The sequence below is a fragment of the Phyllobates terribilis genome, unplaced genomic scaffold, assembly GCF_046119375.1.
Source record: "Phyllobates terribilis strain yellow unplaced genomic scaffold, ASM4611937v1 Scaffold_3__8_contigs__length_932513732, whole genome shotgun sequence".
In the NCBI taxonomy this organism is placed as follows: Eukaryota; Metazoa; Chordata; class Amphibia; order Anura; family Dendrobatidae; genus Phyllobates; species Phyllobates terribilis.
Window position 1 is genome coordinate 783,130,837 of NW_027362763.1, and position 16,208 is coordinate 783,147,044.

A 16,208-nucleotide genomic window follows, 5' to 3' on the forward strand; every position below is an offset into this window, starting at 1 on the left:
AAGTTTTATTATGAGTCACTTTTTAGAACGGGAAAAAAAGTTCTGCTCACTGCACTTTTTGTTGCTCCATCTTGTAATTTTAAGACAGTTAATATCTGATGTACATGGGCCCATCTACTGGGATCTATATCTATCTCAAGAATGGAGCCCTGGTGCATGCCTTTGGAAATGGACAGATCGCTGTGCATGCACAGCCCCCTCTGTTGTATTAGGGTTCTAGAGAGTGAGAGCAAACGTGAGTCCTAACAGGTTAATTCCCATTTCTAAGGCCTCAAGGGTGAAGAAGGTATGTCATGTGATCTACGTATTAAAGGGAAACCCTCATATAACAAGCGATTGCATTAATATTAATGTATATATAGGATGGCCTAAGAGACCTTCCCTAGTGATAAATCAACTGCCAAATTTAAAGGTAACCTATGTGTTTTCCAATTAATTTCGATGTCTCATAATCAATGCTGGGCGCAATCATGTTACCCGTCTTTATATAGTAAAGTGTTCTGTTCTGGTTGTTTCTTGGTAACTGCCACAGTCTGATCCATCTTCTGATGTAGAGTCTGCTTTCTTCCTTTCTTTGGGCTGTAAAATAAATCAGACAAATGTGGTCACAGGGGCAGAAAATAAGAAAAGAAACATTGGTTTGCTTGTTTCTTAAACTCCTTAAGGAATTGTATCCAGCTTGTCTTTTGCAGTATTAATTTTATATTTTAAAATTGCACCATTTGGGGTTATATATAATTTAAAGGGGTTTTCCCACAAACAAAAGTTCATTTTTTATCAATAGATCTTGCAATAATAATAAGTTTCACAATTGGATGTGTTTAAATAAAATGTCCCTGTGCTGAGATAATCTTATAAATGTGCCCCTGCTGTGTACTGTGTAATGGTTGTTTCTGACCATGCTAGAACATGGTCTGATCATACCACATCTCCCGGGCAGGCGAAGAGAAAAAAAAAGTGTACAGACATTACAGCACGGGATCGCAAATGATTCGTTCTTTGAAGTAAAACATTGTTTAAAAACAGGCAGTGAAATGTTTTAGCTCACAAAAAGAATCAGCTGTTATCCCATCCTGTAATGTCTGTATATTTTTTTACTCCCCCCTGCCCAGGAGATGTGGTACGATCAGACCATTGGTTCTGGGGTTCTTTCACATGACTAGGGTAGTTGCAGAACTTGGGCAACAAAATTTTCAGAAAAAAAAAGAACAGGGGAACATATCCATATTCTCTGGGTCGATTAAATTACACCAACACCAAAAATGTTTAGAGTTTTATCAAAGCTTTTCTTCTTTTGCAGTTTTGCACAATAACAGAACACTGCATGAAAGAAAAACATTGTCACATTCCAAAACCCACAACTTTTTATTTTTCCTTTGAAGTAGATATGCATGGGCTTTTTTTTCCTGAGGAATAAGCCTACAAAAAAAATCAAACTTTTAATGTATTCTTTTTTTAAAAACAAACCTTTATAAAGTTAATTTTTTTCCACTTTCAGCTGATTGGTTGTATAATGCTTTGGTATGATAAGTATACCAAAGCATTAGGCCACGTGCACACATTGAGTATTTGGTGACTTTTTTACCTCAGTATTTGTAAACCAAAACCAGGAGTGGGTGAAAAATACAGAAGTGGTGACGTGTTTCTATTATACTTTTCCTCTGATTGTTCTACTCCGTGTTTTGGCTCACAAATACTGAGGTAAAAAACTCACCAAATACTCAAACACCGGTGAATTTTCCTGAAGCATCTTCATTGGCGTCTTTATGGTGCAGTGCATATGATCATTTTTTTTATGTTTACTGAGCACCTTTTCAGGCAGCGTACCTGTCTAAAAAGATGCCATTGGCGCATACCCTTGTAGGTATATGTAGCACCCCGAGGACTCGGCTGCTACAGGGGTATTGCACCTCGAACCAGAGGTGTGGTATTCCACTCCCGGGTAAGGATGGAGTGTGGAACTGGGCTCAGTTAGCTGCATGCACCACACTCACCCCATTTCCGGGGGACAGATCAACGGTACTCCCACCAGATAGATGTGCAGGTACGACAGCTTCTGTCCCTGGCTGGAGTGGGGAGGGGGGAGGAACATCCTAGTGGTGTAGGAGCAGATAGGGGAGGGACTCTGGGCATAGGTAGGAGCCCATTGGTTGCTTGTCACCTGGGCTCGGGTGTCAGAGGGAGTATATAAGGTGGGCACCATCTTAGGACAGGGTCTTTTTGGTCTGCTCGGTGCAGAGAGGAGCTCAGCCAGAGAGGGCTGACAGGGAGCTGTGGCTCCGTCTGGGCCCAGCTCCAGAGCCAGGCCTGAAGCAGAGAGAGAGAGAGAGAAGGAAAAAGGAGGAAGAAGAGAGACGCAAGGAAAGGCCCAGAGACGAAAGCATAGAGGGAACCCTGAGATCCCACGAGAGAACGGAAACGGGTGAAGGGTTGGCAGAGCAGGGTACCGGATCCCAAACTGGTGGAGGCCAATTATCCTTAGCCAGGAACCGGAGGTCGTGGACAAGTTTTGGCGCGACCCCTCGCCATATCCACCAGGAAGGCATACCACGTATAGGGTCAGGGAAGCCGGGAAAGGTTTCACCACCAGAAGGCCCGAGGGAGCTGGACAAAGGTGGATCCCTGGTGGGGACGGCCAGTAGGAAGGAAGAGAGGGGAGCTCAGGACCACGCTCTGGAACTGCCTGGGAGTTGGCCGAGTCCCTGACCTGGTGGACGCAGCACGACTCGGGTGGTCCTACTGTGCACGGGCGACCTGGTAAAGAACTGTGAGTAAAGCTTTTGAAACTGCACTTCAAGCCTCCGTGTTTCGTCGTCGCACCTGCACCATCAGTACTGGGACACCCGCACCATCACTCCCATTGTCATCTCTAACATAGCTGCCCTGAGGCCATACCCCTCCCGTTGGGGGTTATACCATCCACGCTGCACATCCGTACCACCGGCCTCAGCGGACTGCCCTGCAGCGGCGGCTTCATAGCCGCATTTAACGGGTGGCGTAGTCGGACACTAATACCATCATACCAATAACTGCCACTTAGTTTGACACCATGGGCACGGACCGGGTCACCGCCACGAGGACTACTACCCCTATCGGATCCGGCTCCGGGTATTCCCCGCGTGCGCAACGCTACACAACATGGCCCAGGGGGCGCGTCAAGTTTGGCGTAGTCGGCAGGATTCCGTGCCCGCAACCACCGGGTACTGCGTGCCTGAAGAAAAGTTCACGTTTACCGCAAAAAGGAGTCTCCCGCCAATTCCAGAGGGTTCCCGCCATCGGACGCCGTCCGGAGTAGTTTCCCGCCGTTTGCCCACCATCTGCAGCCTTTGCCCGCCATCCACGAAGTTTCCCGCCATCAGTGGACGATTCCCGCCATCTTGGACAGTTTCCCGCCCTGGCAGAGCGGACGCCATTGTGGGCGTGCCAGAGAGTGGCAAGAGACCACCTCCCATCGTGGGCGCGGTCCCAGAAGGGCGCAAAAGCGGAGACCGCCCCCACCAGCCGAGACTACCACCATGGAGATGTCCATCAAAGTGGAGGGTCTGCCCCTAAACTGACTGTCACTAAGTTGCCCCGGGACCACTCCCAAGGGGGGCAGATAGAGAACAAAACGGAGAAGATGGGTGCAGCCTGGAGAAGTCTGGACAGATCGCACCCGGGGATGGAGGAAGAGACAAGCGGTACCGACCCCGTGGTCCGGGGCCTGCTGCAGGCCGCCACCCCAGAAGGCCTGGTGGAGATCCTGGCACAGCTCCCCAGAGATCGGGAGCGTGCACAGACTGCGCTGGAGGCCTTGGCCCGGAAGATGGCCCGAGTACAACAAGAAGCACTGGCCGAATGGAGGAGGGAGATGGCCCAGCAGGCTGGAACCCGCCAGCAGAGGACGCCACCCGCCACGTGGAGCATGTCTGCCCCTGAGGATGGTGCAGGAGGGACGAAGGCCGGAGACGACGCCGCGGAGGGAGCCGCAGGGATGGAAGCAGGTAATGGGGACGTCATCACCCCGAGCCCAGTAGCCGTAAGCCTGCCCCAGCTCCCCGTCGCAGAGCCCGAAGTCACCCTCATCGCGCCCGTTGCCGCACCGCCACTGCTCCCAACTAGGCCTCAAGCGGCCGGAGCCGCGGTCACGCCCCCTTCCGCGCCACGCCCCTTGACCCTGAGCGCGGCAAAAGAGGAAGTGCCACCGGCCTGGTCGCAAGGCCGAGTACCCCCGGGCGCCGCGGTCTCAACAGCTCCCTCCTCCCGGAAGGCGCCATACTTGAATCCAGACAGGATGCCTACGGCCTGGACACAAGGCCGAGCACCCCCGGGCGCCGCTGCCCCTACAGCGCCCTCTACCTCCACCGTGCCACCCCTGGGTGAAGATCTGTTTGCACAGCATACTAGCCCGGACGGGCTGCCCTTCGTTTGGCCACCGGAGTACATCAATCCCCGACTCCGGAGGGAACGGCCCCTGTGTGAGCCTCTAATCCCGGCTCCGGCGCCCGCCAAAATTGTCCCGCTCCCGTTGGAGGAAGCCCAGTTTGCATGGGATCCCACCGGTGAGAACCTAATGGGGTTTACCCAGGAGACCCGGGCGGACGCAGCCCGGCGTGAGGAGTGCTGCCGTCAGCAGCTAGAGGTCTTCGGGAGAGAACGACGAGAGAGGCGGATCTGCGAAGAACAGCTGCAGGTCCGGAGCGCGGAGCAGAAACGCCGAGCCCGACGAAACCCCCGTGCGGCCCATGGTCCCCGCACCACCGGGACCGTAATAAAGTTCCAGCTGGAGCATGGCTGGGGCTTTATCTGGGATCACCGAACGCCCGGCGACGTCTTTGTCACCCGCAGGGATGTCGAGAGCCACCTGCCGGAGGGACATCGCGGACGTGACCTCTACCCGGGTGATGAGGTCACCTTCACCCGGCATCAGTGTGCTAAAGGACCGTACGCCCTTCACGTACACCGGCTGACTGAGGAGGAGATACAATATGAGGAAAGCCAAGAGGACCCGGACGGGTCTGAAGACTACCCTCAGGAGGAGACAAGGAGAGGATACCGCTACTGAAGGAAGTAGCATAAACAAAGTACTGTATATAGTTACCCGTCAGGGTATGAGAACTGTTGCTGAAACTGTTGCTGAGTGAAGTGTGGTCCCCGTTGGGACTAGTGTGGGACTGTTAAAGAACTGTTTCCTGTGTGCCCCTATCCATTACCAGGCTGAGGACTGTGAGCAGCCATTCCCCTATTCCCACTGGCCGAGGACTGAGAGCGGTCAACACCCTGTAAATAGTTGCGCTTCTTAAAGCGCCCCCTACTGGTTTTATAAGGAACTGTTTTTTTTTTTCTACTACGGAATTGGTGACTGTTGCACTTTACCTGGTCACAAGTTGCACCGTGGCCAGAAGATAAAGAATGTGCTTTATATGAAAAGGTTATATATTGAAAGTTTATACTGCTAAAATGATAATGTAAAAAGTTACTTGTAATATTTTATAACGTATAGTATGCTAAAAGAGTTAATGGTATTGTCTGATAATGTTTTCGTAATGTTTTATACCTGTAAAGTTAAAAGAGAAAAGTACCTCCCATAAAGGGATGAGTTCATAAGTTAATATCTTATATATGAGTGCACTTTAAAAATTTTGTATGTTGTAATTTGCTTTTGCTCTATTCCAGCCCGAGGACGTGCTGTGGTTTACCAGGGGGGAATGTAGCACCCCGAGGACTCGGCTGCTACAGGGGTATTGCACCTCGAACCAGAGGTGTGGTATTCCACTCCCGGGTAAGGATGGAGTGTGGAACTGGGCTCAGTTAGCTGCATGCACCACACTCACCCCATTTCCGGGGGACAGATCAACGGTACTCCCACCAGATAGATGTGCAGGTACGACAGCTTCTGTCCCTGGCTGGAGTGGGGAGGGGGGAGGAACATCCTAGTGGTGTAGGAGCAGATAGGGGAGGGACTCTGGGCATAGGTAGGAGCCCATTGGTTGCTTGTCACCTGGGCTCGGGTGTCAGAGGGAGTATATAAGGTGGGCACCATCTTAGGACAGGGTCTTTTTGGTCTGCTCTGTGCAGAGAGGAGCTCAGCCAGAGAGGGCTGACAGGGAGCTGTGGCTCCGTCTGGGCCCAGCTCCAGAGCCAGGCCTGAAGCAGAGAGAGAGAGAGAGAGAAGGAAAAAGGAGGAAGAAGAGAGACGCAAGGAAAGGCCCAGAGACGAAAGCATAGAGGGAACCCTGAGATCCCACGAGAGAACGGAAACGGGTGAAGGGTTGGCAGAGCAGGGTACCGGATCCCAAACTGGTGGAGGCCAATTATCCTTAGCCAGGAACCGGAGGTCGTGGACAAGTTTTGGCGCGACCCCTCGCCATATCCACCAGGAAGGCATACCACGTATAGGGTCAGGGAAGCCGGGAAAGGTTTCACCACCAGAAGGCCCGAGGGAGCTGGACAAAGGTGGATCCCTGGTGGGGACGGCCAGTAGGAAGGAAGAGAGGGGAGCTCAGGACCACGCTCTGGAACTGCCTGGGAGTTGGCCGAGTCCCTGACCTGGTGGACGCAGCACGACTCGGGTGGTCCTACTGTGCACGGGCGACCTGGTAAAGAACTGTGAGTAAAGCTTTTGAAACTGCACTTCAAGCCTCCGTGTTTCGTCGTCGCACCTGCACCATCAGTACTGGGACACCCGCACCATCACTCCCATTGTCATCTCTAACATAGCTGCCCTGAGGCCATACCCCTCCCGTTGGGGGTTATACCATCCACGCTGCACATCCGTACCACCGGCCTCAGCGGACTGCCCTGCAGCGGCGGCTTCATAGCCGCATTCAACGGGTGGCGTAGTCGGACACTAATACCATCATACCAATAACTGCCACTTAGTTTGACACCCTGGGCACGGACCGGGTCACCGCCACGAGGACTACTACCCCTATCGGATCCGGCTCCGGGTATTCCCCGCGTGCGCAACGCTACACAACATGGCCCAGGGGGCGCGTCATATACTGCGATGGTAGGTCTAGGAAATTTGTGAGGCCCCACTTACCATAGCTACCCATTGGCGCCCCATGATAGGGAGCCCTCTCCCTCTGTCTAACCACGTAGACCCCTTTCACCCTCAATCATCATTGACTGTGGCTTCTAATGGGTTAAACAGCCATGGTCAGATATCTCTGATCAGAGTCATTCCAGTGGCGGATGCTGGTGGACTGCTGATTTTAAAGTGATTGTCATCTCTGAATATCCTTTGTCTATATGTCCTTACCATCCTTAGGAGCATCCGTACTAAAGGAGCCATACACATTTTGAAGTAAACCCTCACCTCTTGCGCTCATCTCCAGTAATTTGATTCACAGGTTTTCCATTTTCATCAGCAACAACAATTCGCTTCTCATCTCTAGAATCAAATAAGAGAATAAAAATCACATTCTACTAACGTGACTGATCATTGTTTAAATACCATCCTTTAATATCAGCCATAACTCTTCATTTTTCAGCTGATGTATCCATATGTGGGCTCGTTTTTTATGACAAACGGGTCTGCCATTGTTTTTGTCATTTATATATTTTTTTTACAGTTTTGCAATAAAACAATAAACTATTTATGCAAAAAGAAAAATTCTTTAATAACTTTTACAAAAGTTAATTTATTTTCGATTTTGATGCTATTTTGATTGTTTAAATAATATGCTGAATGCTGAATATACTGGAACATTAAAGCCTACCAGTAACATCTTTGCAAAAAGATGGTGTTATAGTGCGAAACGTTTTATATATAGTATACCTGTTCTGAAAACTTTGTTTTGTTGGGGTTTTTTTGTTAATTTTTTTAAAGGGGTTTTCCCTCGAACAAAAGTTCATTTTAAAAATTATCTGTGCCTGACCTGGTACGGAACATACCACAGCTCCTGGGCAGGGGAAGAAGCAAAAGACAATACAGACATTACAGCAGGGGATCGCAGCTGATTCTTTCTGTGAGGTAAAACATTTCACTGCCTGTTTTTAAACAATATTTTACCTCACAAAATGAATCCTCTGTGATCTCCTCCTGTAATGTCTGTATTTTCTTTTGGTCCCTCCCCTGCCCAGGAGCTGTGGTATGTTCCATACACGGTCAGACACAGACAATTTTTAAAATTAAATTTTGTTCGTGGGAAAACCCCTTTAAATGAACTGTATTGTTTGCCGTTGACCTCTATGATATAAAAAAGACAGCAGAGAGCCGGCTGTCAATCAGCATGACATCGGCAGGGACATCCCATCAACAGAGCAGAGTGGAAGAAGAAGAGCTGCTTTGCTGTCGTGTGGTCAAGTGAAGCAGCAGAAATGCTGGCAGGAGTGGTCTGTGACTGCTCCGAGTCGGCAGAGATCGGTGTCGGGCAGCACAGTCGGGCAGTGCAGTCGCGTACAACTACCTGCCTGTAGGTTCTTAGCCCCCACCAAAGTCTCAGAAAACCCCTATAACAATATGCAAAAACAATACATTACAATAATTTAGGTTCAGTTTGATTGAATGTGAAAAGATATATATAAAAAAATGTAAATTGATTTGGTTATGATTTTAGCTTTTTGGGCAAGTCCCCTATTTTGCTTTTGGAAATTACAAATACCCCCCCCCAAAAAAAAATTGTAAAAATATAAAACAAATGAATTCTGTTTTAACTAAGTTTTGAAGTAAAGCCTCACCTCTTGTTCCTTATCTACCATCTGTCACAGTAGAAGAGACCACAATCTAAGGAGCTGTTGCTGTGCAAATAGCAGGAGCCACCAAGTATCCAGGCTAATTAATATATATCAAATAGAGGTACAGGGGTGGTGAATAGACACCTGAGTGAGGAGGATGCAGCTCCTAAGCTTGAAAGGAGTTCTAGCTCACACAAAGACATCCCCATTTGCACATGTGTTCAATCTGTAGTCTCGCAGGCGCCGACACGAAATATGGAATATCGGAAGTTCTATACTTCCGATAATAATGGGACACATATTTTTAGCGGCAGGGTCAGATAAGAAACAATACGCATATTTTTCCGCATCTGTGAGCCCTTCCAGTAAGCTGTGGCGCAAAAGTACCAAAATAACCAATGGCAGTTATGTCATGTCTAGTCTCTAAAGAAAGGTTAATTTGTAGTAAAAAATATGGTATCATTTGCGAACTTCTGCGATCAACCAGCAAGAAGTTATCGCAGAAGTTAGGTATTTTAATAAAACCATGAAGGGCGGGGACTAATCCACATGAGGTCATCACAGGGGAGTGTGTGGGCAGATCCCCCCTTCGGCATAAAAGATCCAACTGAAGATTGATCCATACTCATGCCGGGAGTATATATTGTATAGCAAGGGTCCCGTTCCATAACGGTCCATTGGAGCGCCTTCCCTCCAGCTAAACTGAATCGTCTCTGCGATCAGTATAGTAAGTTCTTCTTTAATCCCATTTATTTTGTGTAACTGTATATTCTGTACTGTATTGTCCCCTTTTGTAAAACCTTTGTATATTTTTCATAAACACTGCCTCCCTTTTAGATTAAATATAAAATGTAATAGTCTTGTTTCTTTTGCTCTGTAATCGTACTTTCCCCGAAGCCATACGCTACCAGAAAGCAGGCGTCCAATAAGGCCTGTATTATATCTTAAAACTGATCGGTGGTGACAGCAAATAACCATAACTGGGCTATCATGAAGCTGGCAGTGATCGCACAGGGGCGTATACACATATTCCATGCATTGAATCCAGAGGTGCGTACATCATACGCTCACTGCTCACTTGCCGATAGCTACGTAGTAAGTAATTGGGATTGTGCATGTGCCGAATCCCTGACAAACCTGACAAAGTGACAGCAGTGGTGGGATATTGTATGATCCTGCCGGTGTCATCCCTGACAAATCAGATCATGTTTTTGTATCCTTTTGTATCCTATAGCCATTGACCTCGATTATATAAAAAGCATTTTCCATATGTATGCTATGCTTTTTTTTTATATCCTGTTTTAATGGTGTATTGCTTTCAAAATTTCACAAAAGTAAACCTATCCTAACAAAGCAATAGACATTTTAAGCTTACCCTTCATCTTTTTTAGGAGCAGCCATAGCACCACTTTCTGAAAGTATCATATTAATGAAACCCTTACTTGCTTCTTTGAAGTCCTTTTGGGAAGTTTTTCTGAAACGAGTAAAAATATGAATATGTTAAAGCATAATAGTGTATTTCTTTGTAAATTTGACAAAAGAAAACCGATCCTCATTGCAATATGATGTTGAGAACATAACTGTGGCAATAGACATATTAGACTTACGCATCATCTGTTTTAGGAATATTACTTGTGGACCCATCACCACCACTTGCTGAACATATTTTTTTGAAAAAAAACCCAATTGGTTCTTTAAAGCCCTGCTGGGAAGTTTCCCTAAAAGGAATAAAAACATAAATACATCAAAAGAATTACAGCCCGTCAGTAATAAACAGTAATAGGCATAAAGCCATGGCAGATCTGGGGGAATTTGTTAGACAACTCCTGTCTAACCACCTAAACCCTGCTATCACTAGTCACTGTGGTATTCAAAGGGTTGAACAGCTATAATCCGAGTTATCTCTGATCTCAGCTGTTCCAGTTGAATGCTGGTAAGATGCTGAATTTTTTGAATTCTCTGTCATCTCAGAGTAACCCTTGAGTTTATGTCGTTAGCATCTTTATGGCTTTCTGTACTATGAGGGCGAATTTGTTAGGCTCTCAGCTGACATAACAACCCATTTTGCAGCCTACGATGGAGAACCCCATCCATTTGTTTGTCATTTAGACCCCTGAATCACTAGTAACTGTGACGACCAAAAAGTTGAACAGCCAGGTTTGGAGTTATCTCTGATCTGAGCCATTTCAGTGGTGAATGCTGGTGGACTGCCTATTTGCTCTGTAATTGTTCTTTCCCCGAAGCCATACGCTACCAGAAAGCAGGCGTCCGATAAGGCCTGTATTATATCTTAAAACTGATCGGTGGTGGCAGCGAATAACCATAATTGGGCTATCATGAAGCTGGCAGTGATCGCACAGGGGCGTATACCCATATTCCATACATTGAATCCAGAGGTGCGTACACCATACGCTCACTGCTCACTTGCCGATAGCTACGTATTGAGTAATTGGGATTGTGCATGTGCCGAATCCCTGACTAACCTGACAAAGTGACGGCAGCGGTGGGATATTGTATGATCCTGCCGGTGTCATCCCTGACAAATCACATAATGTTTTTGTATCCTTTTGTATCCTATAGCCATTGACCTCGATTATATAAAAAGCATTTTCCATATGTATGCTATGCTTTTTTTTTTTACATCCTGTTTTAATGGTGTATTGCTTTCAAAATTTGACAAAAGTAAACCTATCCTAACAAAAGCAATAGACATTTTAAGCTTACCCTTCATCTTTTTTAGGAGCAGCCATAGCACCACTTTCTGAAAGTATCATATTAATGAAACCCTTACTTGCTTCTTTGAAGTCCTTTTGGGAAGTTTTTCTGAAACGAGTAAAAATATGAATATGTTAAAGCATAATAGTGTATTTCTTTGTAAATTTGACAAAAGAAAACCGATCCTCATTGCAATATGATGTTGAGAACATAACTGTGGCAATAGACATATTAGACTTACGCATCATCTGTTTTAGGAATATTACTTGTGGACCCATCACCACCACTTGCTGAACATATTTTTTTGAAGAAACCCCTAATTGGTTCTTTAAAGCCCTGCTGGGAAGTTTCCCTAAAAGGAATAAAAACATAAATACATCAAAAGAATTACAGCCCGTCAGTAATAGGCATAAAGCCATGGCAGATCTGGGGGAATTTGTTAGACAACTCCTGTCTAACCACCTAAACCCTGATATCACTAGTCACTGTGGTATTCAAAGGGTTGAACAGCTATAATCCGAGTTATCTCTGATCTCATCTGTTCCAGTTAAATGCTGGTAGGATGCTGAATGTTTTGACTTCTCTGTCATCCCAGAGTAACCCTTGAGTTTATGTCGTTAGCATCCTTACGGCCATCTGTACTATCAGGGCGAATTTGTTAGGCTCCCAGCTGACATAACAACCCATTTTGCAGCCTACGATGGAGAACCCCATCCATTTGTTTGTCATTTAGACCCCTGAATCACTAGTAACTGTGACGACCAAAAAGTTGAACAGCCAGGTTTGGAGTTATCTCTGATCTGAGCCATTTCAGTGGTGAATGCTGGTGGACTGCCTATTTGCTCTGTAATTGTTCTTTCCCCGAAGCCATACGCTACCAGAAAGCAGGCGTCCGATAAGGCCTGTATTATATCTTAAAACTGATCGGTGATGGCAGCGAATAACCATAATTGGGCTATCATGAAGCTGGCAGTGATCGTACAGGGGCGTATACACATATTCCATGCACTGAATCCGGAGGTGTGTATACCATACGCTCACTGCTCACTTGCCGATAGCTACGTATTGAGTAATTGGGATTGTGCATGTGCCGAATCCCTGACAAACCTGACAAAGTGACGGCAGCGGTGGGATATTGACACTCCTGACAAATCATATCGTGTTTTTGTATCCTTTTGTATCGTTGAGCCATTGACCTCGATTATATAAAAAGCATTATCCATATGTTTGCTATCCTTTTTTTTACATCCTGTTTTAATGATGTATTACTTTTCAAAATTTGACAAAAGTAAACCTATCCTAACAAAAGCAATAGACATTTTAAGCTTAACCTTCATCTTTTTTAGGAGAAGCCATAGCACCACTTTTTGAAAGTATCATATTAATGAAACCCTTTCTTGCTTCTTTGAAGTCCTTTTGGGAAGTTTTTCTGAAATGAGTAAAAATATGAATATGCTAAAGCATAATAGTGTATTTCTTTGTAAATTTGACAAAAGAAAACCGATCCTCCTGGCAATATGATGTTGAGAACATAACTGTGGCAATAGACATATTAGACTTACGCATCATCTGTTTTAGGAACATTACTTGTGGACCCATCACCACCACTTGCTGAACATATTTTTTTGAAGAAACCCCTAATTGGTTCTTTAAAGCCCTGCTGGGAAGTTTCCCTAAAAGGAATAAAAACATAAATACATCAAAAGAATTACAGCCCGTCAGTAATAAACAGTAATAGGCATAAAGCCATGGCAGATCTGGGGAAATTTGTTAGACAACTCCTGTCTAACCACTTAGACCCTGCTATCACTAGTCACTGTGGTATTCAAAGGGTTGAACATTTATAATCCGAGTTATCTCTGATCTCAGCTGTTCCAGTTGAATGCTGGTAAGATGCTGAATTTTTTGAATTCTCTGTCATCTCAGAGTAACCCTTGAGTTTATGTCGTTAGCATCTTTATGGCTTTCTGTACTATGAGGGCGAATTTGTTAGGTTCCCAGCTGACATAACAACCCATTTTGCAGCCTACGATGGAGAACCCCATCTATTCGTTTGTCATTTAGACCCCTGAATCACTGTAACTGTGACGACCAAAAAGTTGAACAGCCAGGTTTGGAGTTATCGCTGATCTGAGCTATTTCAGTGGTGAATGCTGGTGGACTGCCTATTTTTCTTATGTAAGGTGGTTGTCATCTCAGAATAACCCTTGTCCTTAGCATCGTTAGAAGTATCTGTACTAAAGGAGCCATGCGTGCTACATGCCAGTGTGAATGAAAACTAAAGCTCATGCCTCTACTATGTGATTTAAGCCTAAATACTTGAGATTTACAAACAATATATTATAATAAAGTATCCAAGTTTGGCTGAATGGGAAAAGACACAACAAACTGTTGAAGCAAGACATAGTAGGATTAAGATTTTGTAGTTACCTAAAAGATTCTGAGAAAGCTGAATACAAATATAATGTGTTCCAAATTAGCAAAAAAAAAAGTATAATTTTTAGCTACTAACATAATATACTCTGGGTAAATTCAAAAGCTCTATGCTCAAAGACAGTATAATGTCAAAACTGGAGGCATCTGAAAATCCCACATATTGTATTGTGTTCTGTATCTGTTAAAACCCTGCTGTTCTGTTCGGTAAAAAATGACCGAATGACCGAATTTGAAATTGATATTTTTTTAAATATTCATTATGCGGTTCTGAAACTTGTGGTTAATTGACTTTTCCTCATTTGAGGGGTTCTTACTATGGGTATTTTTTTTTGTTTACTTTTTGCTCCACATTTTTTTTACTCTTGTGACGCGCCCCCTGGGCCGTGGGGTACTCGGTAGTCGGGCCAGTCGGTGCTGGGGATGTCACGGTGGCAGTGACCTGGTCCATGACCCAGGGCGGTCAATTAAAGGGCAAAATAAAAGGGGAATAAAGTTTTTAGAGATAATATTCGTGACGCCACCTGTGGTATGCGGCTATATGGGGCCGCCACTGCGGTGCAGATCCACTGGAGCTGATGGTGACGAAGCAGAGTTGGTTAAGCTCTCCACAGGCAGAGCTAAGCTACAGGGAAGTAAATGATGATTTTATGAGGTAGATCCGGATGAGAATATTGCATAGCCGTCTGCTGACTTCCCAGTGAGTAATTGTCATGTTTGTTATGTTTGGTCACAGATGTAAGGCTTAGTTGCATATGGGCCAATGCAAATCCATAATGGTAAAATAGGAAATGCTACAGAATACTCATCACTTAAATATTCTACTTTTTTGTTCAAAAAAAAATATAATGCATTGCTCATCATTTTAGGCTCTGTTTACATTATGTTTTTGAATCCTTTAATCTCTTAGAAAAAAAGCAGGATCTATATGGATCCTATTGTAATGCCAGCATCTCTGCCTTTCTCCCCTGGCAGAGATGTTGACTCACTCACCGCCACGCCCCCCGTAGCGCACCTCCTGATTCTGCTGATGCTTGGGGTGCACTTACTACGCACAGATTCCCAGGCACTGTGCTTAGGGGACGCGCGGAGTCCCGTCCTCTTAAATGGACTGGGAGACAGCAATTATTTAAGGCACCTCCACCTGATGGGAGGTGTGTGAGCTGTATATTTATTACTAACACGCTTGCTAGTTCTCAAGTCCCAGCACTCGTATCCAGTACACCTCCCTATCTATCAGCCTTGCCTGCCAGCCTGCCCGTCTATCAGCCGTGCCCACCTGCCCGTCTATCAGTTGTGTCCGCCTGCCTATCAGCCGTGTCCACCTGCCTGTCTACCAGCCGTGCCCGCCTATGCTTGCCAAGTCCAACATTCCTGGCTGTTCCTTCCTCCTGTCCCTTGGGGGTCAGCTGTCATGTACCCGAGGTCAGTCCCGAAGTAGCACCTGGTCCCGCCTCTCTCGTCTCTCCTCGGATTGCAGTATCGTCAAGCCGCCGTGCATCCAGGGTCCAACTTGGTGAGGTCCCTAGTCACACCCCTCCAGGCTCCCCACGGTTCATGGCACAGTGGTTCCACCACTCCTGGAGAGATCCCTTGCGGGCTTGAAAAAGAAGTGGTGTAAACTGGCGAAACTGTAACGCCTCTGCCTCTGCCTCCCTTCCCTTGCAGAAACACCTAAGGAGAGGCCATCAGTGTAAAAGTAGTGGACAACCTCTTTAATGGTGTTTTATATTCTCTAAATTTGACAAAAGAGAACCAAACCTACCTTCCGACGTAATACAGTGAGCCTAACATAAAAGGATCCATTTACACTGCAAGATTATCTTGAGCAAGAGTTCCAAGGGACACTCGCTAATCAAGCAGTCTACACAGTCTGCTTATTCTGTATTGTCTGTATAAGTCCCCCCTAAAATTTGTAAAGTGCTGCGGAATATGTTGGCGCTATAAAAATAAACTATTATTATTATTAGTATTATTATTACACAATCTGCCAATCAATTGACCAGTGAACAAAAAGCTCATTGTTCTCGACAGCACATCATCTTGTGTAAATAGCACCTGTGCTGCCTATGTACACTGAACGATATATAACGTATCATTCACTGCACATCTGAAGTGCTGTCTGCCAGTGTAAACAGGCTATCAAATGAACGCTGATCAGTAAATATTTACCGATCAGTGGTTGCTTAAAGACACAAAATCAGGTAATATATACCCACTTTTACTTAGGCAATTGACTTTTTTAACTTACCCTTTATCTTTTGGGGGCCCATCATCACCGCTTGATGAACGTATCGTATTAATCCTTTTCTTACTTGCTTCTTCATAGCCCTTCTGGGAAGTTTTCCTAAAAATATTGAAAATATTTTAAAATGTGAAATATATGTATGTATATATAT

At 45.6% G+C, this 16,208-nt stretch overlaps 1 protein-coding gene across 50 annotated transcripts in view; it reads right to left on the reverse strand.

The window, feature by feature from the left end:
* The window catches only part of LOC141257608 (protocadherin Fat 4-like), a 468,540-nt gene that overhangs the window by 131,747 nt on the left and 320,585 nt on the right, over positions 1 to 16,208 (reverse strand). For 49 of the 50 annotated variants that reach the window (XM_073672347.1, XM_073672333.1, XM_073672313.1 and 46 more), the window contains 8 exons: positions 16,061 to 16,156; positions 12,939 to 13,049; positions 11,618 to 11,728; positions 11,386 to 11,484; positions 10,269 to 10,379; positions 10,037 to 10,135; positions 7,301 to 7,375; positions 478 to 579 (listed from right to left, as the gene is read on the reverse strand). In XM_073672347.1, coding sequence (XP_073528448.1) covers positions 478 to 579; positions 7,301 to 7,375; positions 10,037 to 10,135; positions 10,269 to 10,379; positions 11,386 to 11,484; positions 11,618 to 11,728; positions 12,939 to 13,049; positions 16,061 to 16,156 — 804 coding nt within the window. The remainder of the gene's footprint in view (positions 1 to 477; positions 580 to 7,300; positions 7,376 to 10,036; positions 10,136 to 10,268; positions 10,380 to 11,385; positions 11,485 to 11,617; positions 11,729 to 12,938; positions 13,050 to 16,060; positions 16,157 to 16,208) is intronic. The other variant, XM_073672320.1, reaches the window with a different exon arrangement.